General features: G+C 55.3%; 1 protein-coding gene across 2 annotated transcripts in view; it reads left to right on the forward strand.

The window, feature by feature from the left end:
• Positions 1 to 5,492: 5,492 nt before the first annotated feature.
• AXIN1 (axin 1) overlaps positions 5,493 to 19,415 on the forward strand; it is a 64,118-nt gene continuing 50,195 nt past the window's right edge. For both annotated transcript variants that reach the window (XM_047837686.1, XM_047837687.1), the window contains exons 1-2: positions 5,493 to 5,552; positions 9,398 to 10,355. In XM_047837686.1, the coding sequence (XP_047693642.1) occupies positions 9,478 to 10,355 (878 nt within the window). In that variant the 5' untranslated portion in view covers positions 5,493 to 5,552; positions 9,398 to 9,477. The remainder of the gene's footprint in view (positions 5,553 to 9,397; positions 10,356 to 19,415) is intronic.

Raw genomic sequence — 19,415 nt, forward strand, 5'->3', positions numbered from 1 at the left:
GGAGGTGGGAGCTGGGTCAGCCCTGGCTGCACCCCTATGTCCCTGAGGCTCCCAAACTGGTGAGGCGCTCTTCCCTCTCGTCTCCCAGGCCCCTGTGGCTGGCAGGGCCCACTCGGAACTCACTCAAGGACTGCCCTCTCATCATGAGCCTACTCGACTGTGTCCTAGGCCTCCAGGACACATCCCCACCAAAGGGTCAGAATCCTCCATAGAGGCAATATGGGAAGGTGTCCTGCTATGCCCTTCTGCCTGGAGTGACAGGAACCCCTCAGGACACTGGAGGTGAGACCCAAGTTGGGCTGGGTGTGGATGGCACCCTGGGATGGAGTGTGCTGCCCTGGGGCTACATGCCTGCTACCATGCCACGGCTTTCCTGGTGGCCTTGAGGCCTGACCCTTGACACATGGGGGCCAGCCGAGATGTGGGGGGGCCGTGTCAGGTCTGCTGGGTGAGTTGTCTATGCAGGGGACGTGGGACAATCACAGCATTGGCCAGCTGGGCCTGGCACCCTGGAATGCTAAGCAAGTGGGGAAAAAGCACAGTGACCACAGTGGCTGTCTCTGAGGGGACTGCCACATGGCTGACAATGGCTGAGTGTTTCACTCTGCCCACCTCTGCCATGGGACCCCCTCACCTATGAAAGGGGAGCGCACAATAATGTGTGACAAACCCCGAATGCAGCTGATGACGGCTCCTAGGAGTAGGGACCATCAGGCCAGGGTGACACGCAGCAGCAGGGTTAGAAGGTGACAGTCACGCCAGGTGTCAACACCGAGCTGACTCTGGAGCCGGCTGGTTTGAGGCAAAGCCCTGACCTTATATCCCCCTACTGCCCCAGCTTGGCACTGGGACCTGGGTCACTTCGGGGGTGTCCGCCTGACGCAGCTTTAGCTGAAGAGCTGTGAGAGAACCCCAAACAGGAAGAGGGGTGTGAAATGCCAGCGTGGACGACACACCTGCCCCAAGGCGTGCACAGGGAGGAGAGAGGCGGGGGCCTGCCTGCCGTGGAGTCGGCGCCCAGGGGGGCCCCAGCCTGGAGTGGCCACAGCGAGCTGGGCTGGCCGGCCCTGGAAGCTAGACTCGGCACCTTCTCACTGGTCCTGGGGCCACAGGACTGCCTGAGTCTGCCCAGCGGGCAGCTCTGCACTCTCCCCCAGGGTCCTCGCTCCCCTGGGTTAGTTTACACTGATCACGGGTAGGAAGCTGGTGTCTGCCGCACACCTTTGTGATTTCCATGCGTTGGTGACAGTCACATGGCCGCAGAACGTCTCCTTGAATGCAGAAAGAAGATAACGGAACCCAGCCCTAACTGCACTCCGACAGTGGCCCGTATTAATATCCTGGAATAGTTTTTTAGTCTTCTCGCTTTTATGTGCACATTTTCTGTGTTCACAAAAACGGGCACCCGGTATGTGTGGTCTTGTGGCCTTTCCTTGGTGTTCTATCTCACGGCCTTGTTGTCACATCTCTGCCTCCTTCTTTGGGCTTGGGATGGGGACACAAACAACACTGGGCCGTCCTCCTGGGCTCAGAACCGGTGAGAAAAGGACACTTGGGGAAGAGGGATGGAACCCAGGGGCTTGGCTTATGGCCAAGAAGGTGGCTGGCCAGTGCGGCTGGGGCTGTGCCTCCAAAGGGGAGTCCATGCCTCACTCATCGTAATTGGATGAGCCTCCCTCCCCGCTTCAGGGCCTCACCTGCCCCCCCCCCCCGCCACCTCTGACACCTGTGGACAAGGCAGAGGGGCAGAGAAGGGAGAGCCCAGAAGAGGTTCAGCCTGAGTCTCCTATCTCCCTCCAGAAGCCCAAATGAGAACCATCCTTCCTGTCCTCCCCTCTCGGAAGACAATGGGGATGTGTCACTCACAGTACCCTATTTCTGCAGCTTTGCTCTCTGCTGCTGGTTTTCATCCCATGTCAGGCCATGCTGGACGCGCCTTAGCCTACTCCTTGGTGCACTTAGATGACTTCTTTGGATCGCTTTTTATAAGTGGTCTTCCTCAGCCAAGCGGACACACACGTGTAAGCCGCCAAAGTCCACTTTATTTCAGAGTATTCATTTTGTGTCTAAGTTGAAGAAAAGAATTTCATTTCTGGTCTTAAGTTCTTCACGTGGCTCATGGAACTCCTGAACAAATATCATCCACAGTTAAACCCAAGCCTCTGCTGGCAAACTCCAGTGCCCCTCACTGGGAAAGCGAAAAGCGGGTGCTCCGTCGAGGAACTCAGCCCTTCAGAAGGGAGGCCCCTGTGGCTCTTTGTCTGGTTTCATCTGTGGGTGGCTGACACAGTCCCCGTCAGGTCTCCCTCTCCACCGCAGGCCCTCACTTTTGCCCTCTCCGCCTCCTCCTCTTCAGAGCCTTCCCTGAGCTCCCTCCTCTGGTCTGTCCCCACTCCCACCCTGTTCAATCTCCCCTTCATGCCCACAGTTGTAATCCACTGTAGCAGGCCTTCTGACTCCCTTCCTGTCCCTGCAGGGCTGGGGCCCCAAGGAGCCAGGGGCCCGAGGGCCCTGTTGTGGTCCCAGGGCCTGGGGACACCTGCCGCCATGGGCCAGGAGGAGGATGGACATGGACACAGCCCCGGGAGCCTGGCCTGGCCACAGCAGCAGCTCCGCAGAACCAAGGCAAGCACTGGGGACCTGTGCCTGGGAGCGGGGAGGCAACCTGAGGGCCAATATCTGGGAATTCTTGCTGTCTCTCCAGCCCACCCAGGACTCCCACACCCCAGAGAGACCTTGCTGTGCCTTGAAGGCCACCCGCTATGCCTTGTCTCCTCTAAGACTCCTAGGCTGAGCAGGGTGGAGCCTGGGGCCATCCCAGCTAGATGTGGGTGAGAGTGACCCCCCAGTGCCATGACCCTAGTGGGGCCAGTGTGCATTCAGTACTGTAGGCTCCTCATCTACAGCCCCAGCCTTGCCCAGCCTGCCCTGAGGCATAGTGATGGCCCTGGGTGACCTGGGCTCTTGGTAGGCTGGGGATGCTTCCTCAGTGGCCCTCATCCCTCGCTGCCCCCCTTTCCTACAAAACCCCGGGTATCGGATGCTATTTGAGACTTGGCAGGCTGGCAATGGCTGGGTGCTGGCTCTCCCTCCATACCTGCTCACCCCAGGCAAGGCACCACCGGTGGGCAGTTGGGTGGGAGGATGGCCCATGGCTCATGGAGCCCCCAGTCAGGACTTCTGCTCTGGTCTGGAGACGAGAAGAATGAGGGTGGGCAGTGAGGGCGAGCAGTATCCAGAAGATGCGCTGGCCTATAGAATGGGGGTATAGCCACCCTCTGGGGGCTGCTGGGAGCATTTCTTGAGGTACCAAGCCCAGCGTGGCTCCGTGGAGCACAGGGTCCTGGGTGTCATGGGGGACACCAGAAGCAATTGCTTAGGGGCAGTGATCAATATCTGGTGCTCACGTCCTTAGGGAGGGGCCAGCTGGGTTTGCAGGTTAGGCAAGAGCTGCCGTGGTGACAGGGATGGGGAGATGGGGAGAGGTGTGGTGGGTATAGGAAGCCCTTGCTCTCAGGCTGGCCTGTGCGCTTGTGACCCGAAGGCAGTGGTAGGAAGGAGAGCCCTTGTCCACACTCTGGATGGTGCCTGGGAGCAGTTGAGCAGGCAAGCCCAACATGGTGGAATCTCAGCACACAGTTCTTTGCAGGTGGGGGCTCCTGTCCAAGTGACAACCAGCATTTACCACCACTCAGCCCTGGCCTCGAGTCCAAACCCACTGGGGACTAAGGGAGGGTGGAGCCCTAACCCACTTTCTCAGGGACTGGGCCAGCTGAGGGGTAACAAGCAGAGGGACAGAGGGACTGGACGTTACCAAGGGTCAGCTCCAGGTCAGCCTGGCTGTGCCTTCCAACCGCCCAACTCCCGCACACCTGCTTCCTTCAATGCTGTGGGCAGTTGTTGGACGTCCTGCGAGGGTTCTCCTGTGCAGGGCCGGCCAGGCAGTCCCCGAGCGAGGTCTCCAGTCCCCCTGGCCACCCTGCCCGCCCATGCACGAGATGCTCCCTCTGCAGGGGTGGGAGACCGGTTGGGTGCGGCCCTGGCCTGTGGGTGCTAACTTGGGGAGACCCGGGCTGGTGGACGCCCGTGTGGGCAGCAGAAAAGGGCTGAGACGTGGTGTGCGCCTCGCAGTGCCCAAGAGAGCCGCCTGACCGCTCAGTGCACCAGGCCAGGTCTCCCTGGTGGCCACAGTCCCTCAGGGACCTTCGCAGGGGTGTCTCCACAGACCACCCTCCCGGACGCAGCTGCCCTGCTGGGAGGGGACTGCAATTTCGCAAAGCCTGCTCCCGGGTCCTTGTCCCGCCCCACGCTCGAGGCACCGGACCCACACCAGCAATTTGGCCACACCCACTCCTTTGACTCCGCCTCACGCTCGAGGCCCTCCAGGACGCTTTTGGCTCCGCCTCCGAGCTCAGGGCCCACCCTTACGCCCAGGTATAGCCTTCCCGCTCTTCGCCCTTCCCAGTACTCAGGCTCCAGGTCTCGGCTCTGCCCCAACCCTCTCGGACGGCCCCACGCTCCGGCCCTACCCAGAGCGCTGCGGCCGCGCCCCACGTTGCTATCCTCGCCCGTCGTCCCCGTCCCGCCCCATGCTACTGGCCCCGCCCCATGACTTGGCCCCGCCGCCTCCCACTCTCGGCCCGCCCCACGGTCTCGGTTCCGCTCCCACGCTCCAAGCCCCGCCCCACGCTCCTGGCGGTGTCCCTCGTCCCTGTCCCGCCCTCACGTTTCGATCCCACCCCATGCTCTCGGCTCCGCCCCACGCCCCGGTCTCGCCTCCTGTCCGTATCACATCCCCACGCTCCAAGGCCCGCCTCAAGCCCCGGGATCCGCCTCACAATACAGCTCCGCCTGGTGCTTCGGCCCAGCCGCACGCTCACGGCCCCGCCCCAAGCCCCTGCCTCGCCCCGCGCTTCGGCCCGCCGCACGCTCTGGGTAGCGCTTCACGTTCCATCCCCGCCCCACGGTCTAGGGACTGCCTGCGTCCTGGTCCCACCTCGAGCCTTCGGCCCCGCCCCACGCTCCGGTCGCGCCGCACGTCCGGCCCCGCCCCGCACGCCCGGCCCCGCCCCGTCCCGCGCTCTCGGCCCGCCTCACGCGCTTGGCCCCGCCTCACGTTGTCGGCCTCGCCCCCACGCTCCCGGCCTCGCCCCCACGCTCCCGGCCCCGCCCCGCGCTCCGGCCCCGCCCCCGCACTTCCGGGCGGCGCCGGCGGGGGCGCTCCGGCCTGGGCTTCGGCGCTCTGGGCTCGGGCTCCCCGCTCGGGGAAGCGTTCGCGGCCGCCGTCGCCGCCCGCAGGACCGGCCGGAGTCGGGCCGGAGCCGCGTTCCCCGGTGCAGGCGGGTGAGAGCGGGCGGCCGGCCTCGGCGGCGCCCCCGCGGCCTGCCCCGCGCCCGCCTCCGGGCCGCCGCGCCGCCGCTGCCATGGGGGCCGCCCGGGGCCGCGCCCCCGCCCCGTCCCGCCCGCCTCGCCGCCGCTGAGCGCATGGGCCGCGCCGCGCCGCTCCGCGAGCAGGGCCGGGGCCCTGCCGTCGCCGCCGCCGACGCGCGCGGGTGAGTAGTGCGGGCCGGGCGCGCGGTACTGCGGGGCGCGGGCCCGTGCGGCCGCTCATTGTAGGCCGCGTAGGCCGGGCCGGGCGGGCCCGGCGCGGGACCCGGAAGACGGGCTCGGAGGGTGCGGGCTGGGGGCGCGTGTGGGGAGGCTTGCAGCACTGAGCAGGTTGTGCGGGCCGGGTGTACAGACCGTGTGGTGTGCGAGGAAGGTGTGTGGGGTTCCAGGCTGTGAGGGCAGGTGTGTCAGAGGGGATGCTAGCAAGGGCCGTTGATATAGGGCTGTGTGAACCCGGAAAAGTGCGGGGTTCGGTTCCGAAAGGGCAGTCCCTTGCTCTAGGTGAGTGGAAGAGTGTAAGGAAGAACCAGGGTTGTGTGAGAGGGGGTGGGGAACGGTCTTCCTGGAGGAGGCCAGGGCGCGCAGCTGATGTGTTTGGTTGGTTGGTGTCAGTCGCGGGCCTGGAGCCTGTTTCGGGTGTGTGTGGGGTGCAGAGGAGCCGCCGTGTGCAGAGACCCTGGACGGAGGCTGGACAGTAGCACATCCCTTCCCTCTCCCCCGCAGCAGAAAGTAGGAATGAGTGAGTCTGAAACCCAAGGCGGGCACTCCCTCCGAGGCAGAGGTGCCTGAGCTGGTTCCAGGCTGTGGTTTGGCTGCTCTGAGTGGCTGTACTCTTTCAGGTTGATGCCTTGCCCCCAGAACTCTCTTTTGGGTGTGGGTCTTAGCTTCTTTCTCCACCCCACATTTTGGAATTCAGTCCCCCACGAAGCTAGAGCTGCATGGCCAGGGCTGTGAAACTTTTAGCTGGGCACCGAGGACGTTAGAGGAAACACACACAGAACCAGTTCTCCGGGGACTTTTCTCAGCTCCTCTCTAAGATAATGTAAGAAGACTCCTTGCCGTGCATCTCAGCCCCTCCCATTTGCTTGCATTTATGCTCTGTGCTTCTAAAAGAAGAATCTCACGCATACTTGGATCTACAGGCCCTGTTTTGAAGAACACACATGGTCCAACCTGACCTTTCAGGATAGCAGTGTTTGGGTTTCAGTTTTAAGAACTTCTCTTGAGGGACAGGGTTGGACAGGCATACAGAATACGACGTTTCTGTTGGATTTTCAGCAGGTGTGGGTGTTTCTTGGGTTTCTAGCCTCAGGAAAGCTAAGTGGACTTTTTTGGGCTATTTGAGAATTTAGGTGGCGGAGGAATGGATTACATTGTAAAACAGTGGCCCTAACCCTTTCCGAGTTTAATGATGGGCAGTTAGGAGAATGTCACAGTCACGCTCTGTTATTTTCACACTGCACGTAAATTAAGAGTTAAAAAGCTATATTGGAGTGAATTAAGTAAGCATCTATATCTCTCTGGTATGGAGCTGGCTGCCGTGGAACCCAGGGGTTTGCCTCCGCAGTGACTACGGGAGACTTTAAGTCTGGTATCACAGTTGTACATTACTTTTATGGAATCCTTTTATTGATGGTGGTTACAGGCTGTTGGCCGTATTCGGTGCTTGTGGGCATTTGACTCTGTGAATTAATAGAGCTGCTTTATGTGTGGTATGTACGTGTGTAGACGCTGAACGCCTGGTGCGCTTCTGTGTGGGAACCCAGAGACTGCAGGAATTAGGGGGCGTTTCGATAATGCCAGTGATTCCGAGAGGTGTTCACGTCCTTTCAGGGACACCAGACGTCTTCTGTCAGTTGACAGCCAAAAGTAGATGTGAATTATAAGAACTGTTTCTTCAGGACAATGGAAAATAGTTTAGAATGATTAGGGGGACTTGTTCATACATGAATTAAAACGTTAGCTTTTAACGACAACCGCAGTTTGGTAATAAAGGGCTAGAATCTTGAGTTTCTTGCTGTTTTTGTAGCACAATGGTTCAGCATCTATGAAGGGCTAACGTTTGGCTTTTCTGACAATTGTCGTTTGCCTTCATGTCGATGAATTAAATATTCATTGGTGCCTGTTGGTTGCAAGACCTTGTGTTAGGTGCTGCAGATCTTGTGGAAAATGTTTAATCAGGTACTGCTAATAATGTACACAGGAGACATCAGCGTCTTCAGAGCAGGTGACGGCGACATGTAATTAACGTCCCATTGGAACACAGGGACTCGGATCTTTGTCAAGGCTTGTGAACTAAAGAGTTATCTCTCAGGGTAAGGCTCAGGCCAGGCATGGGCCCTCCTTCCTGAGAAGGCATCCTGGACAAGAGGACGTTAGATGTCCATGAGCTGGGCTGGAGCTACGACACCACAGGTGCTCATTCATGTTGAGGGGGCTCAAAGAAAGGGCCTTTGCAGTTGAAGCGGTCCGTGACAGCAGGGTGCCACAGCCCACGGGCCTTGACCTTAAGAAGCAGGCTATTCCTGCTGAGATTACAGCCTCCCCAGTAGTTTTTGTAAAAAGTCATTAGCTGCAGAAATGTCATCTGGGGCACGTTATTGTGACCCATTCCCTTCTGCCTTCTAGCCATCAGCAGCCGCGGGCAGGTGCGGTACGTACAGCGTGACAGCCCAGGCATGGGGGCAGATCCCGTGTCGGCTGTGGCCCAGAGTGTGGGGTGGTGGCCAGGAAGAGCCACCCTTTGTGAGGGACCAGGTTTTAGGAGTTAATTTTTCTCCCTCTGGCTTGTTTGGTGCCCTCGGCGTTTGGACTTGACACGCTTCTCCCCAGCCCACTTGTAGCCAGACCCCTTGGATCCTGGTAGGCCGAGTTGTGGTCACCTGTCCGGCCAGGTCGGGACGTGTAGCTCAGCTCGCGGGCTCTGTGAGCTCCTGTAGGGTACGGCAGCGGGGACGGAAGGCCGCGGACGAGTTCTGACCCAGGGTTGCCTCCTTCGCACCTGAGGCAGGCTTGCAGCAGCAGCAGCAACAACACCTGCAACACTCCGGTCTCTGAGGGGGTGGGTGGTTTGGTTTTGAGCTCACGGAGTGGAATCGTGAGCCGTGTGCTTCCTTAGCTGAAAGGTGTAACTGTGTTTGGATTTCGTTTTTTTTTTCCTACGCCTTCTCTTTTCCTCAGAGTACTAAATTGCCACTTGCTGTCAGAAGGACGCTTTCCTTAGAAGCAAGGTCAGGTGCAGCTTTCTGGTGGGAGCATTTTAAAGATTGTCCACACTGGTGACATGAGAAGGCCGCTCTGTGAGGGGGAGGGGGTGTCCTTGGATCACTTGGGCGAAGGCACCGAAGGTGACCCATCCTTGTTCGTGTAGTTGTGTGTTGGGAAGTAAGGGAACGCCTGTGTGTTTGCACATGTTAGGAGGCACACGACGTGTGAAGCGATGGGGTGGGCAGAAGGCGTCGTGGCTGTGGGCCTAGGGAATGTGGGGAGCAGATGTGACACCCCGCTTCTGCTGTGTGACGTGTCCACCTTTTGGTATCTGAGTGTGGCAGCGACCTGCAGTGCTGGTGGGGCCGCCCCGTCTCAACACGTGAGGAGCCAGCCCTCACCCGAGTTTACACGGCCACGAGGATTACAGGGCACGTTTCCTTCCTCCAGTCCTGTCTCCCTGGAGCTTGCAGAGCAGGACTGGTTGTGGCTGAGACGGGAGGTCCCCAGGCTGCCGGTCTCCATAACGTTCTCGGAGAACGACCCTTGACGGGAGAGGCGCTCCCCCTGTCCTGGGCATTCATTTGTTACGTCCAGAGGCATTCCTGTAGTTGTAAGAGTTCCCAGAAATGGTTTTCACGTAGCACAAACCTTGTGACAGTGATTGAAACATAAACCGAATTTCTGGCTGTGAGTTCGAGCGGGAGGGCACCACGGCGAGTCTTGTCTTGAGAAAACCTCTGTGGTCATGTTTCCATGGACCCCCCTTTCCTAATCCTTGTCCTCTTCATGGTTTCAACAGGACAGATTGATTCACTTTGGAGCTGTAAGTACTGATTATTAGGGTGCCGCGCTCATTGTACAGTGACGCAGGATCCCACAATGAGTATCCAAGAGCAGGGTTTCCCTTTGGACCTCGGAGCGAGTTTCACCGAAGATGCCCCCCGACCCCCAGTGCCTGGTGAGGAGGGCGAACTGGTGTCCACAGACCCCAGGCCCATCAGCCACAGCTTCTGCTCCGGGAAGGGTGCCGGGGTTAAAGGTGAGACTTCAGCAGCCACACCAAGGCGCTCGGATCTGGACCTGGGGTATGAGCCTGAGGGCAGCGCCTCCCCCACCCCGCCATACTTGAAGTGGGCTGAGTCGTTGCACTCGTTACTGGACGATCAAGATGGGATAAACCTGTTTAGGACTTTCCTGAAGCAGGAGGACTGTGCTGACCTGCTGGACTTCTGGTTCGCCTGCAGCGGCTTCAGGAAGCTGGAGCCCTGTGACTCGAATGAGGAAAAGAGGCTGAAGTTGGCCAAAGCCATTTACCGCAAATATATCCTCGATAACAACGGCATCGTATCCAGGCAAACTAAGCCAGCTACCAAGAGCTTCATAAAGGACTGCATCATGAAGCAGCTGATAGATCCTGCCATGTTTGACCAGGCCCAGACGGAGATCCAGTCCACCATGGAAGAAAACACCTACCCCTCCTTCCTCAAGTCTGATATTTATTTGGAATATACGAGGACAGGCTCGGAGAGCCCAAAGCTCTGTAGTGACCAGAGCTCTGGGTCGGGGACAGGGAAGGGCATCCCTGGATACCTGCCCACTTTGAATGAAGATGAGGAATGGAAGTGTGACCAGGACCTGCACGAAGACAGCGGCAGAGACCCTGCTCCCCCTGGCAGGCTCACGCAGAAGCTGCTTCTGGAGACGGCTGCCCCGCGGGCCTCCTCAAGTAGACGGTCCAGCGAAGGCAGAGAATTCAGGTGAGTCAGGTACCAGGCGTCCGTGTCTATGCGCACGTCCGAGACCCGGAGAACCCGCAGGGGAGAGGTGTGGGTAAGGAGTGGTCTTGTCTTCCAGCCCCTAGGTGGATATGCTCCTGCTGCTGTGGGTGACTTGTGGTTTGAGTCCTTACTCGTGACACCTGCACATTTGTCCTTAAATGTGTTTGACATTTGTAAGTTGAGACTTTTATCAAGAACAGTCTGAAATATGTGGCTTTGTAAGTCATTGAGAACGTGGGAAGTCTTAGAAATCGTTGAAACTCAGAAAGATGCTGAAACTTACCCTTTAGCAGTGAAATTTGTATCGTCTTGCATAGAAGTTGGATTTACGCGATAGGCATAATCCTTTTGGCTTCCTGGAGAGGAGTGAACATCTGAAAGCATCAATCCTTAGAGAATTCTGGATTGTTGCATTTTGTACGGGTTTTCTGAGATTCTTCCTGGAGGTTGGGGAGGGGTGGGGGAGGACACTACCATGCAGCAGAGTATCAGAGCACTTGGGGAACGTCCTCTGGGTGGAATTCTAGGGGCGGCCTTTTCCTCTTGCTGCTGTGTGGTCCGTTCCCAGCATCGTGTGAAGTGTGAAGTCGTGGGGAGAGCCTTTGCCTACAGGCTCCTTGCAACTTTGGAAGCACCAGTGGTGTTAATCGAGAAGTTGTTACAGCTTGGGAAACCTGTGTCTTCATCCTCTTTTCTTGGTGGTTCCCCCTGCGGTTACTGGAGATTTTGGCCGTGGGTTGGAGCCTCTGGCCGATGTTAGCACATGTTGGTAGGCCACTCCCGTGTCCCGTCATTTCCCTGTAGCTGGTCCTGGGGACTTCTGCCCCTGAAACCTTCAAAGCGTGGCATCTGTGTGACCCTGCTGACCACACTGACTTAATCAGGAGTCAGAAACTTCGTGCTGTGGCTCTCCCGTGGAGTTATTCAAAACCTGGATCGTTCCTTCAAGCTCACTGTGGCAGAGAAACTGGCTACTTGCTTAATAAGCACAGGATTAGATGTTTCTAAGTTTTAAATATCATTTAAGTGATGGGATTCAAGATACCCCATTTGAACTAATTTTTGTGTGACTTTTGCTCATTGTCTTTAGCTGAATGCTGTCGATATAGCAAGCTTTTTAGGACAGAACTTAACCATGAAGTTTTTCTGAGTAAGGCTAGCAACTGACACAGTTTTTATTTTTTTTAAGTTTTTAAAAAATGTTTGTTTATTTTTGAGAGAGAGAGAGACAGAGCATGAGCGGGGGAGGGGCAGAGAGAGAGGGAGACACAGAATCCAGAGCAGCTCCAGGCTCTGAGCTGTCAGCACAGAACCCAACGTGGGGCTCGAACTCAGGAACCGTGAGGTCCTGACCTGAGCTGAAGTCGGACCAACTGAGCCACCCAGGTGCCCCAAAGGCTTTATTATTTTAGAGCAATTTTAGGTTATCAACAAAAATGAGAGGAAGGTCCAGAGGTTTCCCATTACCCCCACCCCCACCCCCCACCCCCACCAACACACAGCCTCCTCCGTTGTCAGCAGAGCACTACCTTTGTTACAGCTGCTGAACCTGCATCAACACGGCATCACCACCCAAAGTCTACGTTAGGGTCCATTTTTGGTGTTGGACACTGTGGGTTTGGATGAATGGACGATGACCGGTTTCCACCATTGCAGCGACACAGAGTAGTGTCACTGTCCTGCCTATTCAGCCTCTCCTCTCCCCCAACCCCAGATAACTGCGTTTTGTTTTTTTTTAACACAGTTCTGCCTTTTCTAGAATGTCATGTAGTTGGACCCCTACAGTGTAGCCTTTTCTCACCGGCGTCTTTCACTTGGTAACACGCATTTGAGCTTCCTGCGTGGCTTCCCATGGCTTGATGGAGCATTTCTTTTTCTTTTATCTACGTTTATTTATTTATTTATTTATTAATGTTTATTTTGAGAGTGAGAGAGAGCACGAGTGGGGGAGGCACAGAGAGAGAGAGAATCCCAAGCAAGCTCCACGCTGTCAGCAAAGAGGGCATCGTGGGGTTCGAACTCACAAACTACAAGATCATGACCTGAGCCAAAGGCAGACATGTAACTGAGCCACCAAGGCACCCCAGGGTTGAATACTAGTTCATTGTGGGGATCGACCACAGTTAATTTATCTGTCACCTGCTGAAGGACGTCGTGGCTGTCCCCAAGCTTTGGCAATCATGAGTAAAGCTGCAGTACATACATACCTGTGTGCAGGTTTTTGTGCGGATGGGAGTTTTCACCTCCTCTGGGTGAGCGCCATGCCAATCAGGCTCCGTGCGGTCAGTGTGGAGCCTGACATTGGGCTCGATCTCATGAGCTGTGAGGTCATGACCTGAGCCTAAATCAAGAGTGGCACGCCTCACCGTCTGAGCCACCCAGGTGCCCTACAGGTGCCTCTCCTAAGCACTGATTGTGCCTGGAGATGTGTGTCACCAGGGCCACTATCTAGGACAAGATGACTTGGGGGTTCTCCCGAACCTAGAACTTCACGGTTCCTTGAGTTCACCATCCTGGGGCTGCTCCACGCGTGCCCTCTGGTGTTCAGCCTCCCTGACCAGGTAAGCATTTTCCCTGTTTCCCGATAGGAGGCCTGAGTGTCTGTCCTCACTTGGCCTTATGTGTGGGCACGTGGCTGTTTCTCATGGAGGCAACTTGAGGAAAGTTAGATGAGCGTTACCCAGGTCTCTGTCACACCTGGGAAAGCAGCGGTGCTCCCTGGCCTTCTGCTTTTATCCTGCTCACCTGGGGCCATTTCGAGCCCCTGGGCCACGGGATCCCAGAATCCCTTGCTGTTCTCTGTGTCTCTGCACAGACTTTCCCAGTCTTCATTGCCCACAGTTGGTGGAACTCTGAATAGGACTTTGGTTGGCTCCCACCCATTGTGTTCACTGGTGTAGAAGTGGCAGAGGGTGTGTGAATGATTTGGCATCAGGTGTAGGGCCCAGGGACTGTGGGACAGTAGCTGGCAGGCTCAAGGTTTACTCCCCCATGAAAAGCATGCGCTGGCCCCCCAGATGCCTTGAGGGACTGTGTGGGAGGGCCTGGTTGGTCACCTGCCTCAGTCTTTCAACCACCCACGCTTCGCAGTCACTGCTGGTTTGGTTTTTTTTTTAACGTTTATTTATTTTTGAGACAGAGAGAGACAGAGCATGAACGGGGGAGGGTCAGAGAGAGAGGGAGGCACAGAATCTGAAACAGGCTCCAGGCTCTGAGCAGTCAGCACAGAGCCCGACACGGGGCTCGAACTCATGGACCGCGAGATCATGACCTGAGCCGAAGTCGGACGCCCAACCGACTGAGCCACCCAGGCGCCCCCGCAGTCACTGCTGGTTTTAATGACTGACGTTGGCAAGCACTTTCTGTTTCTGTCTGCTACCCTTACCTTCTTCATCCGGTGGGAAGTTCCCTAAGGACAGGGTCCCACATTTTTTCTTGTGTCTTCCTGGTGGGCCAGCCCAGTAGGGTGCTTCTGGTCAGGGCTGGTCATCATGGTCATGGCCAGAGAGTAGACCGTGGATGCCGTTTATAGCAGGAGCGGCTCCACATTTAAAGGGCAGACAGCTGGTCCTTTCCAGGGCCCCTTCATATTTTGACTAAGGAACTGTCTGTCCTGATGCTTGGCTCATTGACTGTATTTTTTTTTTTTTTAATTAATTTATTTTTTTTCAAACATTTATTTATTTTTGGGACAGAGAGAGACAGAGCATGAACGGGGGAGGGGCAGAGAGAGAGGGAGACACAGAATCGGAAACAGGCTCCAGGCTCCGAGCCATCAGCCCAGAGCCCGACGCGGGGCTCGAACTCACGGACCGCGAGATCGTGACCTGGCTGAAGTCGGACGCTTAACCGACTGCGCCACCCAGGCGCCCCTCATTGACTGTATTTAAAAGGTCTAGAGAAAAATGTAAGAAGAGGAAATGCTCCAAATGTATATAATTTCCACGGAATGCAGAAAAGCAAGATTGTTTTTGGATTTCTGATTGGAGTTCAAGTGGAGTGGGGTGTGGTTCAGGCTGTGGCTCTGGGGACGGCGGCCTGGCTGTGGAGGGTACAGTCTGGGGACGGTGGCCTGGCTGCAGAGGGTACAGTGTGTGCATTTGTGTGCTTAATAGTGAGCCTGTTCGGTTTGACCACCAGCAAATTCTCTTCGCCATTGAATTTTTAGACCATCTGTTATGGAGTGTAGCGAGCGTCTGGCTCTCCCTAAAGCCCTCCCCCTGCTTCTACTGCAGTGCTGGTAGTTCCTTTCAGTAGGGGCATGAAGCTTAGGGAGAGACCGGGGCCCGTTGGCATTCCCTCATCATCTTCTAGATGTGTGACCCGTTCAACTAGATGAATTCTTCTAACTGAACAGATGATCCCAGAGGAGGTGACTGGAGACGTTTTCGGACAGCCCTTGGTGTGCAGCTGTGGGTTCCTGGGTCGGGAGTTTGCACGTCGTCTCACTCACCTTGCCAGCTGGACGGGGAGAACGTGAAGCTTGGTGGTTTAGCTTAATGACTCCTCACTTAGTGACTTCTCCACTAGACAGTGTCTTGTGAGGTCAGTCTTCTGTTTTGTGACGGAGGGAAAGTTGCTGTACCTCTCTGTGCTCACGTGTGAGCTGGGGAGGATGAGGTGATACCTGCCGAATGAGGTTGTCACGGGGTCCCGTGCGATCGCGCCTGGGGGTGCGGCCTATGCCTGCCCCATTCCCCTCCTTCGTCATCTGAATTTCACCAACAGTGCTAGATGTTGGTGGAATTCGTATCTGGATTACAAATGGTTTCAAGGATAGGAATGCCATGTCCAGATTTTAATAATATATTCCCTTCATGGGGCGCCTGGGTGGCTCAGTTGGTTGAGTATCCGACTTCGGCTCAGGTCATGATCTCACGGTTCGTGGGTTTGAGCCCTGCTTCGGGCTGTGTGCTGACAGCTCGGAGCCTGAAGCCTGCTTCATATTCTGTGTCTCCTTCTCTCTCTGCCCCCTCCCCTGCTAGTGCTCTGCCTCTCTCTCTCAAAAATAAAATAAACATTGAAAAAAAATTTAAAGAAAAAATTCCCTTCAGGGGAGGCATAGTACCTCCCGCCCTAAACCTGTCCCTCTCGTAACCATTGCAACCTGCGGAAGTGGTACCGGCATCTACCAGGCCAACCAAGCACTCTGATCCCTGCTTTGTTCACCTGTGTATCCAGTACAGTGTCCAGTCCTGGTTCCCCACCAAGTGTGTGTCGAATCCCTCTGCTTCCTGCTTTCTGCGTGCTGGCTCCCACCACCTCTTCCTGGGCCACACAGAACCTTCTGTCTGGGCCTCTGTCTCTTCTCCCCACAGCACCAAAGCAGTCCCTCCTAAGTGCAAGTGTGACCACGTCTTCCCTTTCTCCAGCGCCGCCGGGGCTTCCCACGGCACCTGACTTGACCCCAAGCTCCTGTGATACGCGTGTGCCCGTGCTGGGCTCCGTCACAGAGGCACGATCATGCTGTATGCATTTCCTCTACCTGTCAGTGGTGTACATGGCCATTAAAATTTTTAAGCGAGTTAAGGAGAGTCGAAGTGTTTTTTGGTCCGCTAAAGTCATGTAAAACTCCATGGTCTTTGACAGGTTTCAACAGAGTCTGGGAAAGTATCTGCAGATAGCCATCAGACTGGAGAATTCTGGAATAGAGAGGCCCCTTTGCTTGGGCCTTTGCGTCAGTGGGCTTATGACAGGGAAGTGCTTGCAGAGAGCCCATGAGCAATGTTGTTGCCCAGACCCTTTGCACGGACGGCACTGCCCGTGGCTCTGACATGCCGCTATTTCAGGATGATTTCAGGAGAGCGTGGGGCTGGTGTGCTTGGCTTGGGTGCACTTCTTGGAACTGAGCCATACCTATAGGTCAGCCGCCTGCCGTGACCAGCGCATTCCCGTGTTTGTGCCCTGGTGTCACAGAGATTTGAATTTGACCGTAGTCACCAGCCCTCTTAATCTGTTCTAGAATCCCGGCTGCATTACATCAGTTTACCCCGCAGCTGCTGGAAGGAGACTTGGGTGAGTAGTGGTAGGTAGTTCAGTAGGAAAGAAGGGCAGTTGAAGTCTGCGGCCTGCTTGAGGCTGCATACCTGTGTGTGGGGAAGGAAGTCTGCGTTGCTGTATTTTCCCTTTGTGTCACATCGGTACAGGTGGTCGGTTCTGTGAGCCACTCAGGGTCCTCTTAGAGCCTGTTAATTCCAAGAAGCGTTGATCTGAATAAACAACTCAGTGTATCTCTTCAGTCCCTTCCCGGGACCCAGGCTGGTTGCCTGACTTTGTTAAAGTGAACCACTTCGGCGTCTTCAGAGAGCTCACAGGAGAGGCCGTGCACAGGGCCTGCTGCACCCCTGTGGGCAGCCCCCCATCGCTAGCTGTGTTCCAGTGCTGGCCCTTGAGCCTTCTCTGTGAGGCAGGGAAATTTCTGGTAGTAGCTGGGGTTGGCTCTTCCAGTTTCAGGGGACAGAGGTGGTTAGGTGGTCTGGTGGGCGCCATCGGTCCGTTCCCGAGCCCTCAGCTCATCCGGCTTTGTGCACTTTGAGTTATTTAAATGCTTTTTGGTTTCGTTTGTTTGTTTTTGGCATTGACCCTCTCTGGATCTTAACTAACTCACCTTCGGTGTAGGGCCAGTGTCTTCTCTTGAACCAACATTTTAAAGTAACCGTAATGGGTGCCCTGCTGGCTCAGTCGGAGCGTGTGACTCTTGATCTCAGGGTCGTGAATTCAAGCCCCACGCTGAGTGTAGAGCCTACTTAAAAAAAAAAAAAAAGCCATAAAGAATGTTGCTGGCAGCACTGCTCGTGACAGCTAACAGAGTAACTTGAATGTCCAGTAGCACGGGTGGTCGCACAGGGATTGTGTCTGTACAGCTGGAGAACGTAGGCTTTTGGCTTCACTGCGTTTTCCAAGTTTCTTCAAGACATATTTATAGAAATCAGGTGTATAGAAACAGGTTGCATGGAGGCCTGAATTATCTGCTTTTCAAAAGTCTATATTTTCTTTAAGAAGGATGCATGAAATGTTTCCTTTTAATATGATCTTAGATTTATTTATTTATTTATATTATTTTTTTAATGTCATTAAAAATTTTTTTAACGTTTATTTATTTTTGAGAATGAGAGAGAGAGAGCGAGCGAGTGAACATGCGCGAGTGGGAGAGAGGGAGACACGGAGTCCGATGCAGGGCTTGAACTCATGAACCGTGAAATCATGACCTGAACCGAAGTCAGACACTCAACCGACTGAGCCACCCAGGCGCCCCCTTAAAAAAACCTTAAAAAAGACCCCCAAAACCCTTAGCAGTCCCATGTCCTTCCTCCCAGCCTCTCCAGGGCGGCCACTTCCGTCTGTGTCTGAGCCTCCTGTGTGTCCGCTCTGCCGCCACAACAAAACACCGTGCACTTGGGGCTTAGATGGCAGACATTTATTTCTCAGTGTGGGGGGCTGGAGGTGCCACATCAAGGCCCCAGCAGGGCCACTGTCTCACCATTTCACCCTGTGGGTGGTGAGGGAGCAGGCCCCCCCCCCCCCCCCGCTGTGTCCGAGTAAGGGGTGCTAAGTCCTGTCGTCAGGGCTCTTACGACCTTGTGTAGCCTTCACAACTTCCGTAGAGGCACCCCCTCTAAATGCAGAAATGCCGGGGGCCGGGACTCCAACATAGGGTTTGGGGTGATGTAGGCTTTCAGGCCCTCACAGCCGCCTTGAGTCCTGTGTCCCTACTGCTGTCTGTAGGCCACCTGCTATTAGACCATCTCTGTTAGGGTTCTGGCTCCCTGCCACCCACCCCATTTGTTGGTACACCCTAGGTTTGGCTTCCATCCATATTTGGTGTATTCATTGCTGAGCTGGGCCAAGCTTTTTCTTTCTTTTAAAAAAAAAATCTTGGGGCGCCTGGGTGGCGCAGTCGGTTAAGCGTCCGACTTCAGCCAGGTCACGATCTCGCGGTCCGTGAGTTCGAGCCCCGCGTCAGGCTCAGGGCTGATGGCTCAGATCCTGGAGCCTGTTTCGGATTCTGTGTCTCCCTCTCTCTCTGCCCCTCCCCCGTTCATGCTCTGTCTCTCTCTGTCCCAAAAATAAATAAACGTTGAAAAAAAAAAATAAAAAATAAATCTTTAATTTTTAAAATGTTTATTTCTTAGGGAGAGAGAGAGCGGGCGAGCGCATGCACGCGGGGGAGGGGCAGAGAGAGAGGGAGACACAGAATCTGAAGCAGGCTCCAGGCACTGAGCCATTAACACAATGCCTGATGTGGGGCTCGAAACCCATGAATCATGAGATCATCACGAAGTGATGCCACTGAAGTGAAGTGAAGCCACTGAAGTCAGAGGCTTAACTGACTGAGCCACCCAGGTGCCCCTAAACGTTTTTTATTGTTAAGAAGTATCACTTTTTTGTGTTTTTTGAATTTTAAGAGCTGCATTTTTCCCTTCGATTAGTTATTTCACTTTGTGATGTACATTTTCCCTTACTCTGTATCAGCTTAAGAAATGCCTTGCGTATATATGTCGCTGCATTATAAAACCTGTCAGACAAACTGTTTTTCTCCAAGAGACATGTCTCCTAAAACCCTCCCTCTTCCCACTTCCCTTCAGGTGGTTCTTCATTCACTGCTGTGTAGACTGCTGTGACTGCTGTGTGACTGCCGTGTGACTGCCACGTGGTGCCGTGTGACTGGGGCGCGGTACCCTGTGACTGCCGTGAGTGGGGGAGAGGTCGAATGGGCTTAGAATTCCAGTTGGGGCGGTGGTGTCTCCTTCAGAAATTCAAGGGTTTGCGCCTCGTCTTCTTTCTTAGGGCCTTGTGCTGGGGAAGCCTGAGTCCATTCTATTCATAACCCTTGGTCGTGGGTCCCCTCTCTGGGAGCATTTCTGGGCGCCCCGTCAGCAGCGCTTTCTCATCGCACTATGCCTGCTCTGTGGTTTTTGCTTCGTTGTGCTGAACAAACTAGTCCTTCAATTCTGGGAATTTGTTAAATGTTACTTCTTTGATAATTTCCTATTTTCCACGTTCACGGTTTCTTTGTTTCAGGGTTCCTATTATTTAGAT

Source organism: Prionailurus viverrinus, chromosome E3, assembly GCF_022837055.1.
Source record: "Prionailurus viverrinus isolate Anna chromosome E3, UM_Priviv_1.0, whole genome shotgun sequence".
Classification (NCBI taxonomy): Eukaryota; Metazoa; Chordata; class Mammalia; order Carnivora; family Felidae; genus Prionailurus; species Prionailurus viverrinus.